General features: G+C 37.2%; 1 protein-coding gene across 1 annotated transcript in view; it reads right to left on the minus strand.

The window, feature by feature from the left end:
- Nucleotides 1-15,006, minus strand: part of NR5A2 (nuclear receptor subfamily 5 group A member 2) — a 96,726-nt gene that overhangs the window by 17,017 nt on the left and 64,703 nt on the right. The window contains exon 7 of the mRNA XM_061346011.1: nt 12,654-12,801. Within this exon, the coding sequence (XP_061201995.1) occupies nt 12,654-12,801 (148 nt within the window). The remainder of the gene's footprint in view (nt 1-12,653; nt 12,802-15,006) is intronic.

A 15,006-nucleotide genomic window follows, 5' to 3' on the forward strand; every position in this document is an offset into this window, starting at 1 on the left:
ACAATGTTCCTCTCTGAAAGAATATTTTCACTGTGCATATTGTTTTCCAGTACTTCTTCAGGCGATGTGAGTCTGATACCTGTCCTTTACAACCCTGCTGGTGACTCCATTCTCTAAAGAGAACAGTATGCATCATTTGTTCTGTTTTCCCCTGGTGAAAGACTGGATAGCATCGTCTATCTTGTCTTGAGCAGTTCACTGACTCTATTACAATTTTTGTTGTTGGGAGAGAGGAAAGATGCTGTTGTAGTATCATTCCCCATTCTGATGTTGAAATCTTTCTCTTTCTTGAGATGAGATTTTCCTTCTCCTGGCAAGCAGAGGTGTGGTGCAACATGTTTAGAATGAACATCAATCCCTCTCAGTGCTGGAGATGATTCTAAATGTAGGGGCTTCCTTATTAATCTTTGAATAATCTTGTACAAAAGAGCTCTTAAAACATCCTTAGGATGATGGCCATGTACAATATAAAACTTTTGCCAGCCCATACTATTTTGGTGTTTACTCTTTCAGTTTGTCCTATGATCGATGGACATGCACAGGATCAGAGCAACACAGAGCTTAAGGAGTTGCAGTTTTCACTTCCCTCCCCTTTCCTGCCAGCAGAAGTCATAGGGACACAATCCAAGCCATGAACTTGGGAAAGAGTGTTTCTGCACAGTCCCCTTCTGCCTCCCAATTCACGATCGCAGCTGCGTTCAAGGCTGGGCCATAAAGTTTGTTTCTGAATTTTCCTTCATTGTTTCTTTCCTGTTTGCTTCTATTTCCTCCCTCTCCACCTCTGGCTTGGCTTTGATCACAGTTCCATGGTTTCTCTTTCCTTCCTGGCCTTTTCCCCCTGTTTTCTTAACTCCTTTCCTATCTCAAGCCATCCAGTCTCTCTCTGTTGCTCTGACCCACAACACTGCTACCCCTTGTTTTCATTTACAACTCCTGGCTCCTGCTCTGCCCACATATCCTCTTCTCTGCCACTCATTTTCCCATCACTCTTGCAGATGCTTTCCCCCTGGTCTCCTGTTTAATTCTCCTGCTACTTCTTGTCATTGTTTCTTTACAGTGTTTCATCTCTCTATTTTAACTCCCTCAGAGACAGACATTGCTTTTGTTTCTCTTCCAGTGTCCAATCTTCCATAAGCAGCAAAGTGAGAAGAGAAAGAGGGGAATTTGGCCTACTCTACAGTGTGTCTCCAATTAATGGCCAGCATTCACCCATACAAAAACTTTCACGTAAGAGTCTCTGCAATGTGTTTTTTTTGAAGAAGAAATATATGAGGTGCAGTTTTTAGTCTATACATTCTGTTTAAAAAGTATTCAGTAAGTTGTCTGTTACAACTACAAAGTAGATTTAGCTATCATATTCCTTTAGCGTGTTCTTCATTCAGTGAAGCTTTTAAACACATGTTCAAGTTGAGACCATAGGGTGGCCTTACTGGCTCCAAGATTAAGGATATTAATTCATTTATGTATATCTTAGTATATAGCCATTTATTCCCATGTTATGCTTGGAAACTTGGCTAACAGTAGTAACCACCAATGTTAAACATTTCTGCCAATAGCAACTAAAAAATTCTGTGTAATCTCATGCTTCCTGTTACGTATATAATACATTCAAACTTGCACCTCAAATGTCTAAAATGTATATTAAAAATGAGACAGAAGTTGTAAAAATATTCCAAAAGTAGAGACACATATAAATGTGGGTTATTTTCAGGTAACTTTTCCCTGTTACAGGAGCTGTTAAAAAGCCACACTTGCTAGTACTGTATAAACATATCAGAGAGGGGAAAAGTGCGGAGCACACTGATTGGGTTATTCTGAAATCCCCACTGTCTCCACACAAAGGCAGCAGTACAGAATACAAATATTGTTTGATACCCATGTTTCTAATTACTTGCGAGATTTGTATCTAACAAATATATGACCTAATTTTCTCTCAAGCATCTAATCCTATTGTTATTTTGAAACCTTGTAAAATATGCATTTTAGAAAAAAACAACATGAAAAGAAGTACTTGCTGAAGGCAGGGAAGCTTTATTTTTTCCATGGCTACCAGCTGTCAGACAAGCAGAAAACATAACCAGTAATGATCAGATTGGATCAAATTCAGGCCTCGAATAATGCCATTGTACTCAACAGTTAAATTAGAGATGAATTTGCAATATTCATTGCATTTCATGAAATAAAATCAGGGCAAATCAACAGTGATTAGTAAGTTTCCTCTATAATTTAGTGTAGTTTATGCAAAAAACTCCAATCAGCCATGAAACAGACAGCTACCTCTGGAATTCCTGCAAGAACTTTATCATTCATAACTCCTACATCCAGGGCTGAGATGAATGATTAAAGATTTATTTATTAAAAATGATGGTTAAATTCTTAACTGTGGCTCATAACCCCAACATTTGTATGTTTTATATTATGTGGATTTTGGGTTTTTTTTGTAGCTGTTTTTTTTTTTCCACTGGAGTGATTGATTGGAGTTTTCATGAAGATAGACACCTGTGACACAAACACTGTCCTACTTTCTTTCATACTGCCTGCAGGATGTGTGGAACCTGGATGGGATCCTGGGCAAAAACTTGTCAGCTCACTGAAAAAATGTTTGCAGGAGAACACTGTTGTTTATCAAGGTTGTCACTCCATACATCATCATTTAGCATCTATAAGGAATTTAAGGACTGATTTTTAATCCTTTGGTTTTGCTGTGGGTTTTGACATAAGGAAAGGGAAGATGCGTGCTTTAATTTCTCTAGAAATAAATCAGAAAAAGCAAAGAAATTGAATAATAGAGTGAAAGAAGATCTACTTTGTCCTGCATGTGCTAAAATGCTAAAATTCACTTCTAGAAATAGTGCCTCAAAAAATGAATTTTAAAATCCTTTGCAAATTATTGGACCCTAATATGAAAATAGACCAAGGAACTACTCTGCAGTTGAGTAATTTGTAAAGGAAAGGATCATTTTTTTTTTTCAAAATCTATTCAAGATATTTTAAATCAGATTCTATTTAACAATGGTCTTTATGTTATCAGTAGATATTTTAAACAACAATGAAACAACAATTGTTTCAATGTGGATATAGTATCTTTAATACTCTGGATTTCACCACTGTTTACAAAGATAGATAACTATTGTTTCCGTTTATCAGATAGGGTTGTTGAGATATCATTTAAGAGACTTCAAAGCTCCTTAGTAACAGAGTCAGAAGCAGAATTATAGACAAGTGGGTTGATTTCTCTATTGGGTAATGCTGGTTCCATGAAAGAAGAGCATCCCTCATGAGATGATTCTGAAATGAGGTTTTGTCCATATTCATTTGCTTTGCTTTCCCAGAGGATTACAGTAGAAAAGTGGATTAGCTCTTCTAGTGGCAGAGTGGAGTAGCCTGGCTGCTGTGCTTGCGATCCAGAGAGGAGTTAAATGTTCCAGGAGCAGACTGGCTATTTAACTATTCTCCTGGCCCTCATCTTTAATAAGAGCTTTATCCCTAGTTTCCAAGGCGATGTGGGACATGCAGCAGCAAGGGACTATATAAATTGCTGACAACTTCCCACATTAGAAGTTATCAAATTCAAACTTGGCAAATGGAGAAATATCTATGAAAACTGTGAAATTAGGAGAGTCATGCTAAACCTTCCTATGAAATTTACTTTCACTGATTTGGGTACAAGAAACAACCGATATAATCATCATCATTACCTCCTTCAGTCTCTCAATGCAAACTATAGATATCCATCCAGCAGTTGTACATCAAGTTTATAACTTTTGACTGAGCTGCATCATATTGATTTAAAGAAGTGGTCATCTTGATTTCAGATTTCAAGAAGCAGAGCCTCAATCATATCCAGAGGTGAGGTCTTCCAAACTGGAACAGTGCCTGTCACCTTTGTATTGTCTGCTAGTCAATACCAGTCAACATCATCCCATATGTAGATTGTATGCTTTAAAGGAGCATTTAAAAATATCACCTTCCATTAGGGAATCTGGGAATGTTACTATTAATAAGTTTGTCACAGTGAAAGGATCATCCCAGCTAGGGGTCTCATTCAAACATCTCTGATTTCGTTCCCAGCCTATCTGCAAATTAGATGCTCATTTTAAAAAGTCTATTTGAAATATTGTTAGTACAGCAAAAACTAATCAAGAATCAAAGGGGGCAAATATTTTGTGGAAAAACATACTTAAATAAATCTTGGCTTTATCTATTAGTCAGCTGTCAGCTAATAATAAATTGTATTCAGTCCGTCCCTTGTTGTAAATATGTATTGATTAGTTTTAAACTCCGAACTTCAGAATGAGTTATATCTGGTCATTGCTAAACTGCTCTCTTCACTAAGAAATAAAATCCCTAACACCTATTATACTGCATTTAATTAAGACAAGCATCAGCTTTATGTACTATTATTTGCTTCTGCCAAGTCTCTATGGTATAAATATTGAGCATTCACATCTCCTGAATACTAATCAATCCTTCCTGAATTTCAAATAATTACATAAAGTTTAGGAAATGTTTCTTTGCCAATATTATACTCGTATTCTTGCTGTAGTGTTGAGATATGAGACTGGATTTGATAAGTGTGAAGTAAGTATTTTTCTAAACTCAAATGTAATGTGGGGAAGCCTGAAAGCCCTGGTTAAATAGAACCCCTTGACTGCTCAGTGGTGTTTACCCTGTACAACATCTTACAAGTACATTTGGGTAACAGAATGGATGAATATAAGAAAACTGATTTAATAAAACCACCTTATAATAACAGCCTATACATATATATATATGAATTATAAATAACATACATCTAAAAGAAGATGTAAAAGGAGTTGTATATTTAAAAACTGCAAAAAATAAAACCCTACAGAGTGACCACATTTGAAGAACACTGCATTGAGCCCTAAGTACTGTTTGGCAGTGTGAGTAAGCAGTCAACACATTTGTGATGGCAAGTCCATCACTGGATAAGTGCTCCGTGACTGGCTTGCATTGGCTTGCCAAGCAAGACTGCCATGTGATAATTTTTGCTTCAAATTCTCAGCACCTACTTAAGATCCTGTGAGAAAGTGCTTTGTGAAGACAAAGTAGTATTATCTGTGAGCTTCTTGGTGTCTTGCCAGATAACCACCAGGCCCGCTTTACAGGGAGGAGAGCAGCATCTCTGAAAATTACACATGGCTTGCACCTCCCTATGAGAACATGGGAAATGCTTTGCTGGCACTCTGGATCTTCTAGACCACTGTTCTACCTTTGACAGTGACCAAGAGCAGATGCTTTAGGGAACAGTTTAAGAAGAAAAAAAGCATGGAGTGGTACCTCCCAGGAGCAGTTGCTCAGGCTCCAGCAGCTGGAAGTTAACAACAGCCAGGAGCAGCATTTTTTATATTTCATAGCTTTCAATGGATTTTTCCTCTGTTAAGTTCTCCAGGTGACTTTTGTAACCACAAAATCTTTCAGCATCCTCTACATCTTGGGTGTGCCAGAGCTGGATAATATGCTGTGTTGAAGAATGAATTTTTGCATTTTGAGCCAGTCACCTACTAGCTAAATTACGTTTGTTCTGATACTGAAATATCAGAATGGTGTCAGGATGCAGAAGATTTTTGGCGAATTCTTGTTCTTAGTAAGTTTCCATGTTTCGTGGACTGTGCTTTGAAAAGCTAGTGTATTCTTGGCCTTATTAAACAGAGTGTGAAAGGCAGATCTGTATTTGTTGAAAGTATAACATCATTATTAGGAAAGCTGCGATAGAGATCAATATCCCAAAATTTGCTAGGTTATGCCTTTGCGTCTGTACTGCACTTAAGCATCTATAATACTGCATGCATTGTCTCTTTTCTAATTTTCCAGTCTTGTTCTGTTTTCTTTTTGGTCTGATAAAACTTCCTACCTCACTAATTTCTTCATTTCATTCTCCTTTTTGTTGTGTGCCATTCAGCATCATGACTACTACAAAAACTTAATCAATAGTCTTTGTTATATTACTTCCAGTTGATGCTTATATACTTATTTTCCTATCTGAATATACAATGCCTCAAATTGAACCCTCAGCAAAAGCTGAAGATGTGTACAGCCCCATGTTTCATCATCATTTACTGCTGCTTTTCTTATCTTTTCTATTTAGATTGCAAGCTCACTGAGGCAGAGAGTCTGGCTAGTCTGTAAATGTAATAGACCAATTATGTTATATGAAGTATATTAAAAAGTACAATAGCTAATTTAATTTATTTTCCCTTTTAGCTCCAGAATGTTGCATAACTGCATTGATTTCAGGGAGTTACTGAAAGCAGGTGAAACAGCACAGGCTGGTTTTGTGCTGCTGCTCCTTCAGCACGTGTTTGATAGAAGAAAACTCCTTCAAGTCCTGTGAGCGGTGAGCTCTGACATTTTAGGAAGTCTAAAAGCAAGGAAATATTAATTTGCTAATATTCCTCTTATTTAAGAGAAATTGGAATGGAGTGTTGCAGATCCAGGTGGATTTCTACTGAACACTTAAGTGTGGCTGTGGTTTCAAAACTGAGCTGCTTTTCTTTTCTTCTTGTGGCTTAAGCAAGAGCCCGGTTTTTGTCATCCAGAGAGATTAAATGTTTACCATTTCTACAGGACCTTGTCGTCTCATGTTAAGTGAGATGTGGGATCAATAGTGGCTCTCCAATTATTTGTACATTGATAAAGCCTTCATTTTTTAAATGAAGTACATTTATCTATGTCCTGACAATGATAAGGAAGTGGTACTAGTCAGCTGCTGCCTAGTCTAGCATTTAGCTTCACAGGCAGACGAGTGCCTGAACATGGGTCAAATGATGTCTAACTTTCTTCCTATTGGCATTTCACTTTACAAAGTGCTCTGATGGGAGGTTTGACAAATCATCCTTGCTGACTTCAGATAATAAAAACTAGCAGGACAAATGGGAAGTTTTGATAAAGGGGAAACAATGGCTGATTTCAGGTTAAGTGACCAGTCTGTAAAGCTAGGGGATGGTAAAATGAAGAGATCTGTTGAGTCAGAAGATGATAGAAAGCATCCTGTGTAAGGTACTCATTTGGTTCTTCAAGCATCATTTAAATGTAGTCATTTAGCACATTTAATTGCTGAAAAAATGATCTGAACTTTATTCTGTGATAGGAAGCAAACAAAAGAAGCAGTGAGACAAATTTTGGCTCCAATAGAAACAGTGTGGAATTCTCTTTGTCTTTAGTGAAGCCAAGATTTCAGCCCAGTGGAGCATGCCAATCCATTTCAGTCCCAGAATTAGAGAATTTAACAGCACATTTGGGGGGGAGTTTGATTTTGTTGATAGTTTTTGTTTTGTTTTTAATTTCTAATTCTGCTTTATGACAAAGAGTTTCCAAGCTAATGTCAAATTTGGTACTGAAAATTCAAAAAGGGTGATAAACTGACACATTTGCTTTTTCTATCTGTAGTGTTTCTCAATTCAAACCAGCAATCATTAAGACAAAGAAGCATTTTGTATTTATTTTTAAAACTACTTTGTGATAATGTGTACTGTGGACTATATAGTTATATGCTATAGAAAAAATAGGTGTATTATTACGCTGGGATTACGGTAAAGAAATTGCATTATTCTCAATTTGGCTAGCTTTGGGAAAGCCAAATAAGTTTATTTTCATTAAGTGGTAAATTTGATGAACAGTTACACAGCTGTGTGACCAGCATCTTTCTCAGATGTGCTCTTTCCGTATTTTCAACATGAGTTCATAAACCAGCATTAAAAATAGGCTTAACACTCCAATCTGTTAAAGTTTTTTTTATTTCACAGTTTTGCAACATATGCCTGGCCGGTATCTTTCTATCAACTGTGTTATTACAGTTGTTGAATTGTCATGGCTTTGTCTTGTTTCTTTTTGCTTGAAAGAAACCTGCCAAATGCAACTCAGTGGTTAAGAAAATCCAGGTTTACATATCTCTTGAGCTACTGATACTTTTATTCATATATCTTCAGATTGTGGGGGAAAAAATGGCTGATATACCTGAGCTAAATTGTGTTTTGGCATGCTGATTACCTTCATTCAGTCCAGGCTGCATAGAGCTTTGAGCAACCTGGTCTAATGGAAGGTGTCCGAGTCCATGGCAGGGGGCTTGGATGTGGATGATCTTTAAGGTCGCTTAAAACACACACCATTCTATAATGATTCTGTGATTCATTCTTTTTGTTAGAATTAAGGGGGGAACACTTCTACAAGTGAAAAAACAGGAATAATGCCCCAGAAGAAACATGTTTTGGGGTTTGCAAATATGATGTAAACCTGGGTCAAAGAAAGGTAAGCAAGGATAATTGCTGTCAGAACTGGTGTCCTGATTCACTTCAAAGCAAGATAATAGCTCAAGATAATTGAAATTGAGATTGGTAACAGAAATTGCTATTTCTAGGCCATCTAAACAGAAGACTTCTTTCAAATAAATCATGCTGGTAGATGGATTGCTCCTTTCCAATAAAATGCCTCAGCTTTGGCAGTCCAGGTCATCTTCAAATAAAACATTCTATCAGCATCTAGTGTACCATTTGCAGCAAAGACAGACATAGGTACAGAATTCAGACATGTCCATCAGAGATCAAATAGGGAAAAAGTTGCTAAAAACTGCCTTAGCGGTTATACTAGGCTACACAACCAAAAACTGTGAAGGGCAATTTCTATCATAGTATTTGTTTCTATTTGATTTACTGTGTTCTCAATATCAGACTGGTTCAGTTGTGTAATGTTGTTGTGTGCGGTAAGAGAGGAAAGCAACATATGTTTGTTTATATGTAGTGAGGAGGTAGACACTGAGGAAATTGCCACAGGGAACTGATTTATGCAAAGTTTGTGATTCTTTAAGAGAACCCTGATGAACTAATGCAGTAGATTATGTAACCAGATCAAAGTAACCTGATGGACTTTAAATTACACCAAACTTTCAATGTCTTGACAGAGTAACTGACTGACCAGTGATGGTACAGTAAAACTGTGAAGGAAGGGGTCTCTGCTAGTCCTTTAATGTCTTTATGAGTCAAGGTTCTTGTTAATCTAAAATACAGCTGAGTCCAAACCACGCACAAGATGATAAACTCCAGTGTGATCGTGATGACTGTGCTGGGTGTAAGGACTGATTTGTTCTCTGGCTTTTTAACCTGCTGGAGCACAACTGCTGAAGGACTGATTCAGCTGAAATAGTTATCTGCTGAGAGGAATAGGTGTGATGGACTTGCTCCTGTCCGAAGTTTGGCAGTGATTGGACTGAAGGATGGCATGAGGAGCCACTAGTTATAGACAGTCACTGAAGTATGAAGATCTGTGGACAGTAAAGAATGCTTATATACAGAGAGGTAAGAACTACCTAGCTGTAAAGGTATTTGTTTTTTATAACTGATGGAGGGAATTTAAAAGTTACATAAAGCTACATATAGTAATACTATATAGAACTAAACTAAAGTTGTCACAGGTAAGAAACTAGTTACCAAACTTTTCTGGCTTATTGAATAATTGCTGAGTCACCTGTACCATTATATACTTGGCAGTATTAATCAGACTAAACACATGAGATTGCCCACTGGAGAAAGGAGCTGAGCTCCTGTGCCTGGGTGTATCACTCACTGGTGTGGGTGGGTATATGCAGTTTGACTGCAGGAAGAGCTGTTCACTGCTAGCTCCAAAGACTACAATAAATATGCATCTTTCTAAGCTTCAACAGCGTGTTCTTTAATGCTGCCATCAATCAAAAGCGTTTTCATGTTTAAACCCTTTGGAACCTCTAATGAGTAGATAACAAACAATTACCTCTCTCATTTAAAATCTAGAAAGCAAAACTTATTATTTAATTCTGTTTTGAAAAATTATTGTAAGTGGTTTGGGTTTTGAACACTATTTTACTATTAGTTTACTGTGATAATCACTTCTTAAATGTCAGGAAAAAAGAAAGAGGCAAAGTTCTTTGCCCTGAAGGAGATTGCCATCTTGTGAAGAAACAGACAATATGGTACAGCCATGAATAACAAACAACTTTACAAGGCAGACTTGTATCTGTACAGTTATAAGCAACAAACAGCTTCTTCTCAAGAAATTAATTCTGCAGATTATTGACATTGTGTTGCCTGTGAAAGGCTTTGTATTAGACATTTATTTTTCAACCAAGTGCTATATTAAAGAACAATAGCTTTTTATTGGTTTGGTTAACACTGGCGTGAACATCCTTAGATATGTCAAAAGGCTGTTATGTATTGAAGTGGTTTTTATTCCATTAGACATTACGGGACCAGAATTCCAGCAAGAGCCAGATGAAGGTTTTGAAATATTTTGATTAAGTAATTTGTTTTTGGCATAAAGACCAGTTTTCTTTTTAGATGCTTAAGAAATGTAGATATGTGTCAAATACACCTAGATACCTAGGTACAATAACTGCAGCGAGTTATTGATGTAGAATTTGATGCTTAGCTAGTTTTGACAGCCCTACCAAATGCCTGACAGTGTTTTGTGCTTTACTGTCTTCAAAAACCTGACTCATTTTTAGGATGTCAGGCATCATACTAACTTCAGCCCAATGAGTCGTTTGTACTTATGTGTGCAAACTTAAGTAATTGTCTGGAAAGGGTATCTGTGTTTTTCATTTCAGTTTTGTCATCATTTTTATTAAATATTTTCCTCAGTCCTGTGGATTAAGTGGCGTCATCTTTACATTTTAGTTTTTGCAGAATAACATGTAGCTCTAAATAATGATCTAATTGGTTTCAAACGTGTTGAAGCTTTCTTAGTTACATCAACTTTTATATGCAAGTGATGTGACTACGAGGGTCCTACTAGCAGCAGAATTAGCCATTTTTATAGTAACATAAATGAGATTAAAATTGGATAACCTGGCTGGGTGCATGATTGCAAGGTATTCCTGCCCAACTGCATCAGAAGCTGAACACACTGCTTGACAGAATTGGAAGAGCTAAAGGTGCAAAACCAATTCCTAAATCCGTGCAAAGTACTAGAAGACCTGATGAAAGGTCATCAAACAGAAAGGTCACCTAAAATTGAGAATTTTCCAAATGCACTTCACATATTCAGCTAATTTAAAATGTCATGGAATGGGGATGAATTCTCTAAATATTTTGTCAGAAGAAAGCTGCAGGCTCTTTAGATATTTCTGTGCTGATGTTTAATGACTGAAAAACCTACTTATTAGGAATTAGGAAATTGGAATTCTTGCTATTCATCAGATTAATTCATAAAACATATTTTCTGCAACAGATGGCTTGCTTTTCCTTCTCTGAATCTAAGAGAAAGAAAGCAATGAAGCCCTGAATACAAAATGTTAATAGCAGAGAAATCCACCATCTCTTTCTAGGTTTCAGAATGTACATACTTTATAACAGTCAATTCTGTTGGCATTGTTGTGTCTTTAAAAATAATTCTTTTTTTCCCCTACAAGTTCTGTGTTCTACACCTCTGAAGTGTTGATCCTTTATGCTTCATGTATTTAAAGAGATCAAAACCAAAACCAAAGGTTCAAATTCTAGAACCACCACATGGAGAGGCATATTTAAGAAAGAAACTGATGTGTTACAGTGTAACCAAAACTGTTCCCTTGAGTCTAATTGCAATTGTATTATAGTAATTAATTTATAGAATTTTATTCCTTTACTGAAGATTTTTTTAGAAACTGAAAAATAAAAGAAAAACATTACTAAATGTCAGCACTGCTGATATTTTCTTTCATTCTTGTGCTTGGCTCAGCTGATCACTCTCTTTGTAGACAAAATGCCTTTTGAGTAAAATGGGAGTTTTGGCTATGGAGATCAGACTGGATCTGACCTCATTTATGTTTTTTTAAGTCTCTTCTTTGAATTACCTGCCAGTAAATAAAAATTCACTTGGCCAAAGTTTATTTATACCAGTTTTAAGTCAACAAAGTGCAAACGTGAAACAGAGGACAAGCAGAAAAATCTATTCCTGTGAAGTCAATAGGAATCCATCTCCCTAAGCCCCTTTTTGTTCCTGACACTGGTGATTTTTCTTGACTGATTCATTGGAGGGCACTGGTTTAACTAATTTGTCTTGCATAGGTATCTCCCATTCTGTCCTCTCCACTAGTACAAAACAATCTCCCCTTTAAAGGTTATTTCCTAGCTAGATCTGTCATGAAGCTATTATCATTAATTTTCACTTTTAGAGTTCCTTTCACTTTTAAAAACCTATGAGATACATTCCTGATTTATGGGTTATGATGTGACAGCCATCATATGCAAAGAAGATTGTTTATACTTACCAAAGATGCTGCTGAAAAAGAGGGGTATTTCAACCATAACCCCACTCCATCTGCTTTACATAACTATATTCAATATCATAGGGAAACATGGCAATCTGTATTTTCCCCTGTTCTCTGGAATTTCTAATAGAATTTCTTCTTGTTCTGAAATATTCAGAAATCACATACAGAAATACAGAAAGCTTGTAATACTCTATGAAACTCTCTAGGTTCTAGGAGTAATTTCCATAGAAACCCACTTTTAATCGTTATACATAGTTTTCCTGCAAATGATAATTAAAAAAGACTCCTCAGATTACTATGAACCTCATGAAATAGATTCCAAAATTGTGTTTTTCAGAAAAAAAATAAGAAAAGAAAAATATTTTTTAGAAAAAAATAACACTTTCAAGTATGAAGAGTAGACTGTACCTACCTAAACTAAACAGCACCAGGAATTTGAGACATACAAATTCTCGTAGATCAAACTGCAGGGAGCGAAGCTTTGCTACTAGTTCTTGTGCATGGCTCATAAGATTGTTGAGGGTGGCTCCAGCTTGGGATGCTATTATGGAATAATCCACCTGTAAAAGAGAATTGTATTTCTGTCTGGTTGTCATGCCCACAGCACCACTTTCGGATGTTTCAAGCTGTCACATGCAACCAGGAGACTCCTGGATAAAAGGATCATTCTCAATATAACGATGTTATTAAGTCAAGATGATTTTATACATAAACTGATTCTAGCACAGTGGTGTGTACTAAAAATATTATTAAACCACACATCTTAATGGTATGTCACATCACTGTCAATGCTGGTTTGTCTGTATTAGCTTTTTTTAGAAGCTTTGTATATGAGAACTGCTTATGACACAGTAGGTGTCCCCATATCTGTTTGGTTTATTCATTTGGTGTCTCTTGTTCTCATTGTAATTGTATGATCTTACGAAGAAATACTGATGAAGTGAGCTTTGTGCCTACACTGGGTATATTAGTCCAGAGGGACATAACTGTATTCATGAGAAAAGGTCCAGTGTCCATAACTTGGCCAGAAACATCTATTCAAGCCTAGAAATGTCGGTGTATTCCCACAGGAAAGAGGCATTGTGTAGGTAGTTTCTGTTCTCCTTAGCTACACAAAATCCTGGTATTCACTGGATCTGGTTCCAATGTAGTTGTTCTGGCATGTCCTTCCCTGCTAGCAGAGAAGGAGCAGGCAGGTGCCTGACACACAGGCCAGCTGCACTTGCCTTGGGCCGAGCAGAAACTGCAGCACATGGAACTGCTTTCTCTGGGGGTCTGCTTCCCAAGTCATGCGCTCATTTGTTCTCTGGGGGAGGCTGACCTGTCTATGAGCTTTGTGAAGTGATACTTGTACATAGATATCCAAAAGAAAGCTAGAATTAATGCACTGCATTGAAAACTTAATATGCACAAGCAAAGCATGCTTAAAGCCTGCTAAAGCTGACACACCCCCAGCTAGACTTGAATCTTGGGCATCCTACCCATTGCTTGTATGCTGAAAATTTTCTGGGTAATGCCATTTGCATTAAGGGATGTTTCTATGTAGATGGCTGTACCAGCCTCTGCCACTCTAAAGATGTGTGTGCTTTGTCATGGGAGGGTGGCCAGTGAAGTGCTTGGGTATGGCAGCCTACAGGGATGCTGTGATGTGAAGGTGAAGGGCAGGGGCTGCAGTGAGCTGGCTCAGAGACATGGCTGGTGAGACTGGGCAGCTCCAGCATAGTGACAGCAGCGTGGAGCAAGGGTGATCAGAGCAGCTACTTCAGCTGAAATACCTTCGGTTACCCCTCTTTTCACCAGAGTGCTAGCTATCCCCTGCAAGTGCCACCGTCCCAAGGAAGGGGCCAGACGTGTTGCCCGCTTCTGTGATGAACCACCTCAGCCAACTGGCTGAAACCTAATTTGGTTATTGACGCATTTTCAAAGTGACTTTTCTTGCCTGGCTTCTCTAATATTAGCAACACCTTTCTCTTTTAGGAGCCTCCATAACAACAGGGAAATTGCTAACCAGACTCTTTGCAAGCACACATAAGTGAAGTCTGGCTTTAAATGAAGACTAAGCACAATGGTAAGTACACACTCGGGGTTAATGACTTGTTTAAAAGTATCAGTGCTATAATCCCATCTTTAAGGTCTCCTATAATAAAATAGTTAATAAAGAATGATTGGAGGAAACAGACCAGTACTGTGAAATTTTGCTTTTCTATGCACTGATCCTCTAAAATCTATTTTTTTAAAGAACTGTTAAGGAACATGTATTTAGAAATACGCTTTTTGATTTTAAAACTATTGATTTTGTTGAAGTATAAACAGCAGTAAGGCAAGCAAAAAAACAACAAACCTGAAAGACTTTAAGCCTGACAAAATTTCAGCCAGGAAAGACAGAGAGATAACTGAAGGAACTAAATATAACTTCTCCTAGTGATGACCTTAATATAATCAATAGGTTACTGACTTTTAACAAGATATTTTATTTATATGTAATCTCAGTGCTCCTGGGACAACTGCATAAGAAAACTGAAGTTACACTTTTTGTATGGATGTTAAGAACAATACTACACGAGCTCTGCAAAGGAATTAAAATTGTGCTTATGTTGCAATTAAGTCAACGGATGATGCTTAAGTATCCTGTGAGGTAGGTTTTATTGCTCTCTCTTACACCTGGGGAAACTGAAGTAGTAACATTAAATCACTTACTCAGGGCCAAAGGAATCGTGACAAAAGTAGGATCTGGTCTTTGGAAATCCCTGCCAAACCATCTTTCA

This window comes from Neopsephotus bourkii, unplaced genomic scaffold (genome assembly GCF_033783945.1).
Source record: "Neopsephotus bourkii isolate Nb327-2 ecotype Australia unplaced genomic scaffold, CSIRO-AGI_Nbou_v1 NB_250, whole genome shotgun sequence".
In the NCBI taxonomy this organism is placed as follows: Eukaryota; Metazoa; Chordata; class Aves; order Psittaciformes; family Psittacidae; genus Neopsephotus; species Neopsephotus bourkii.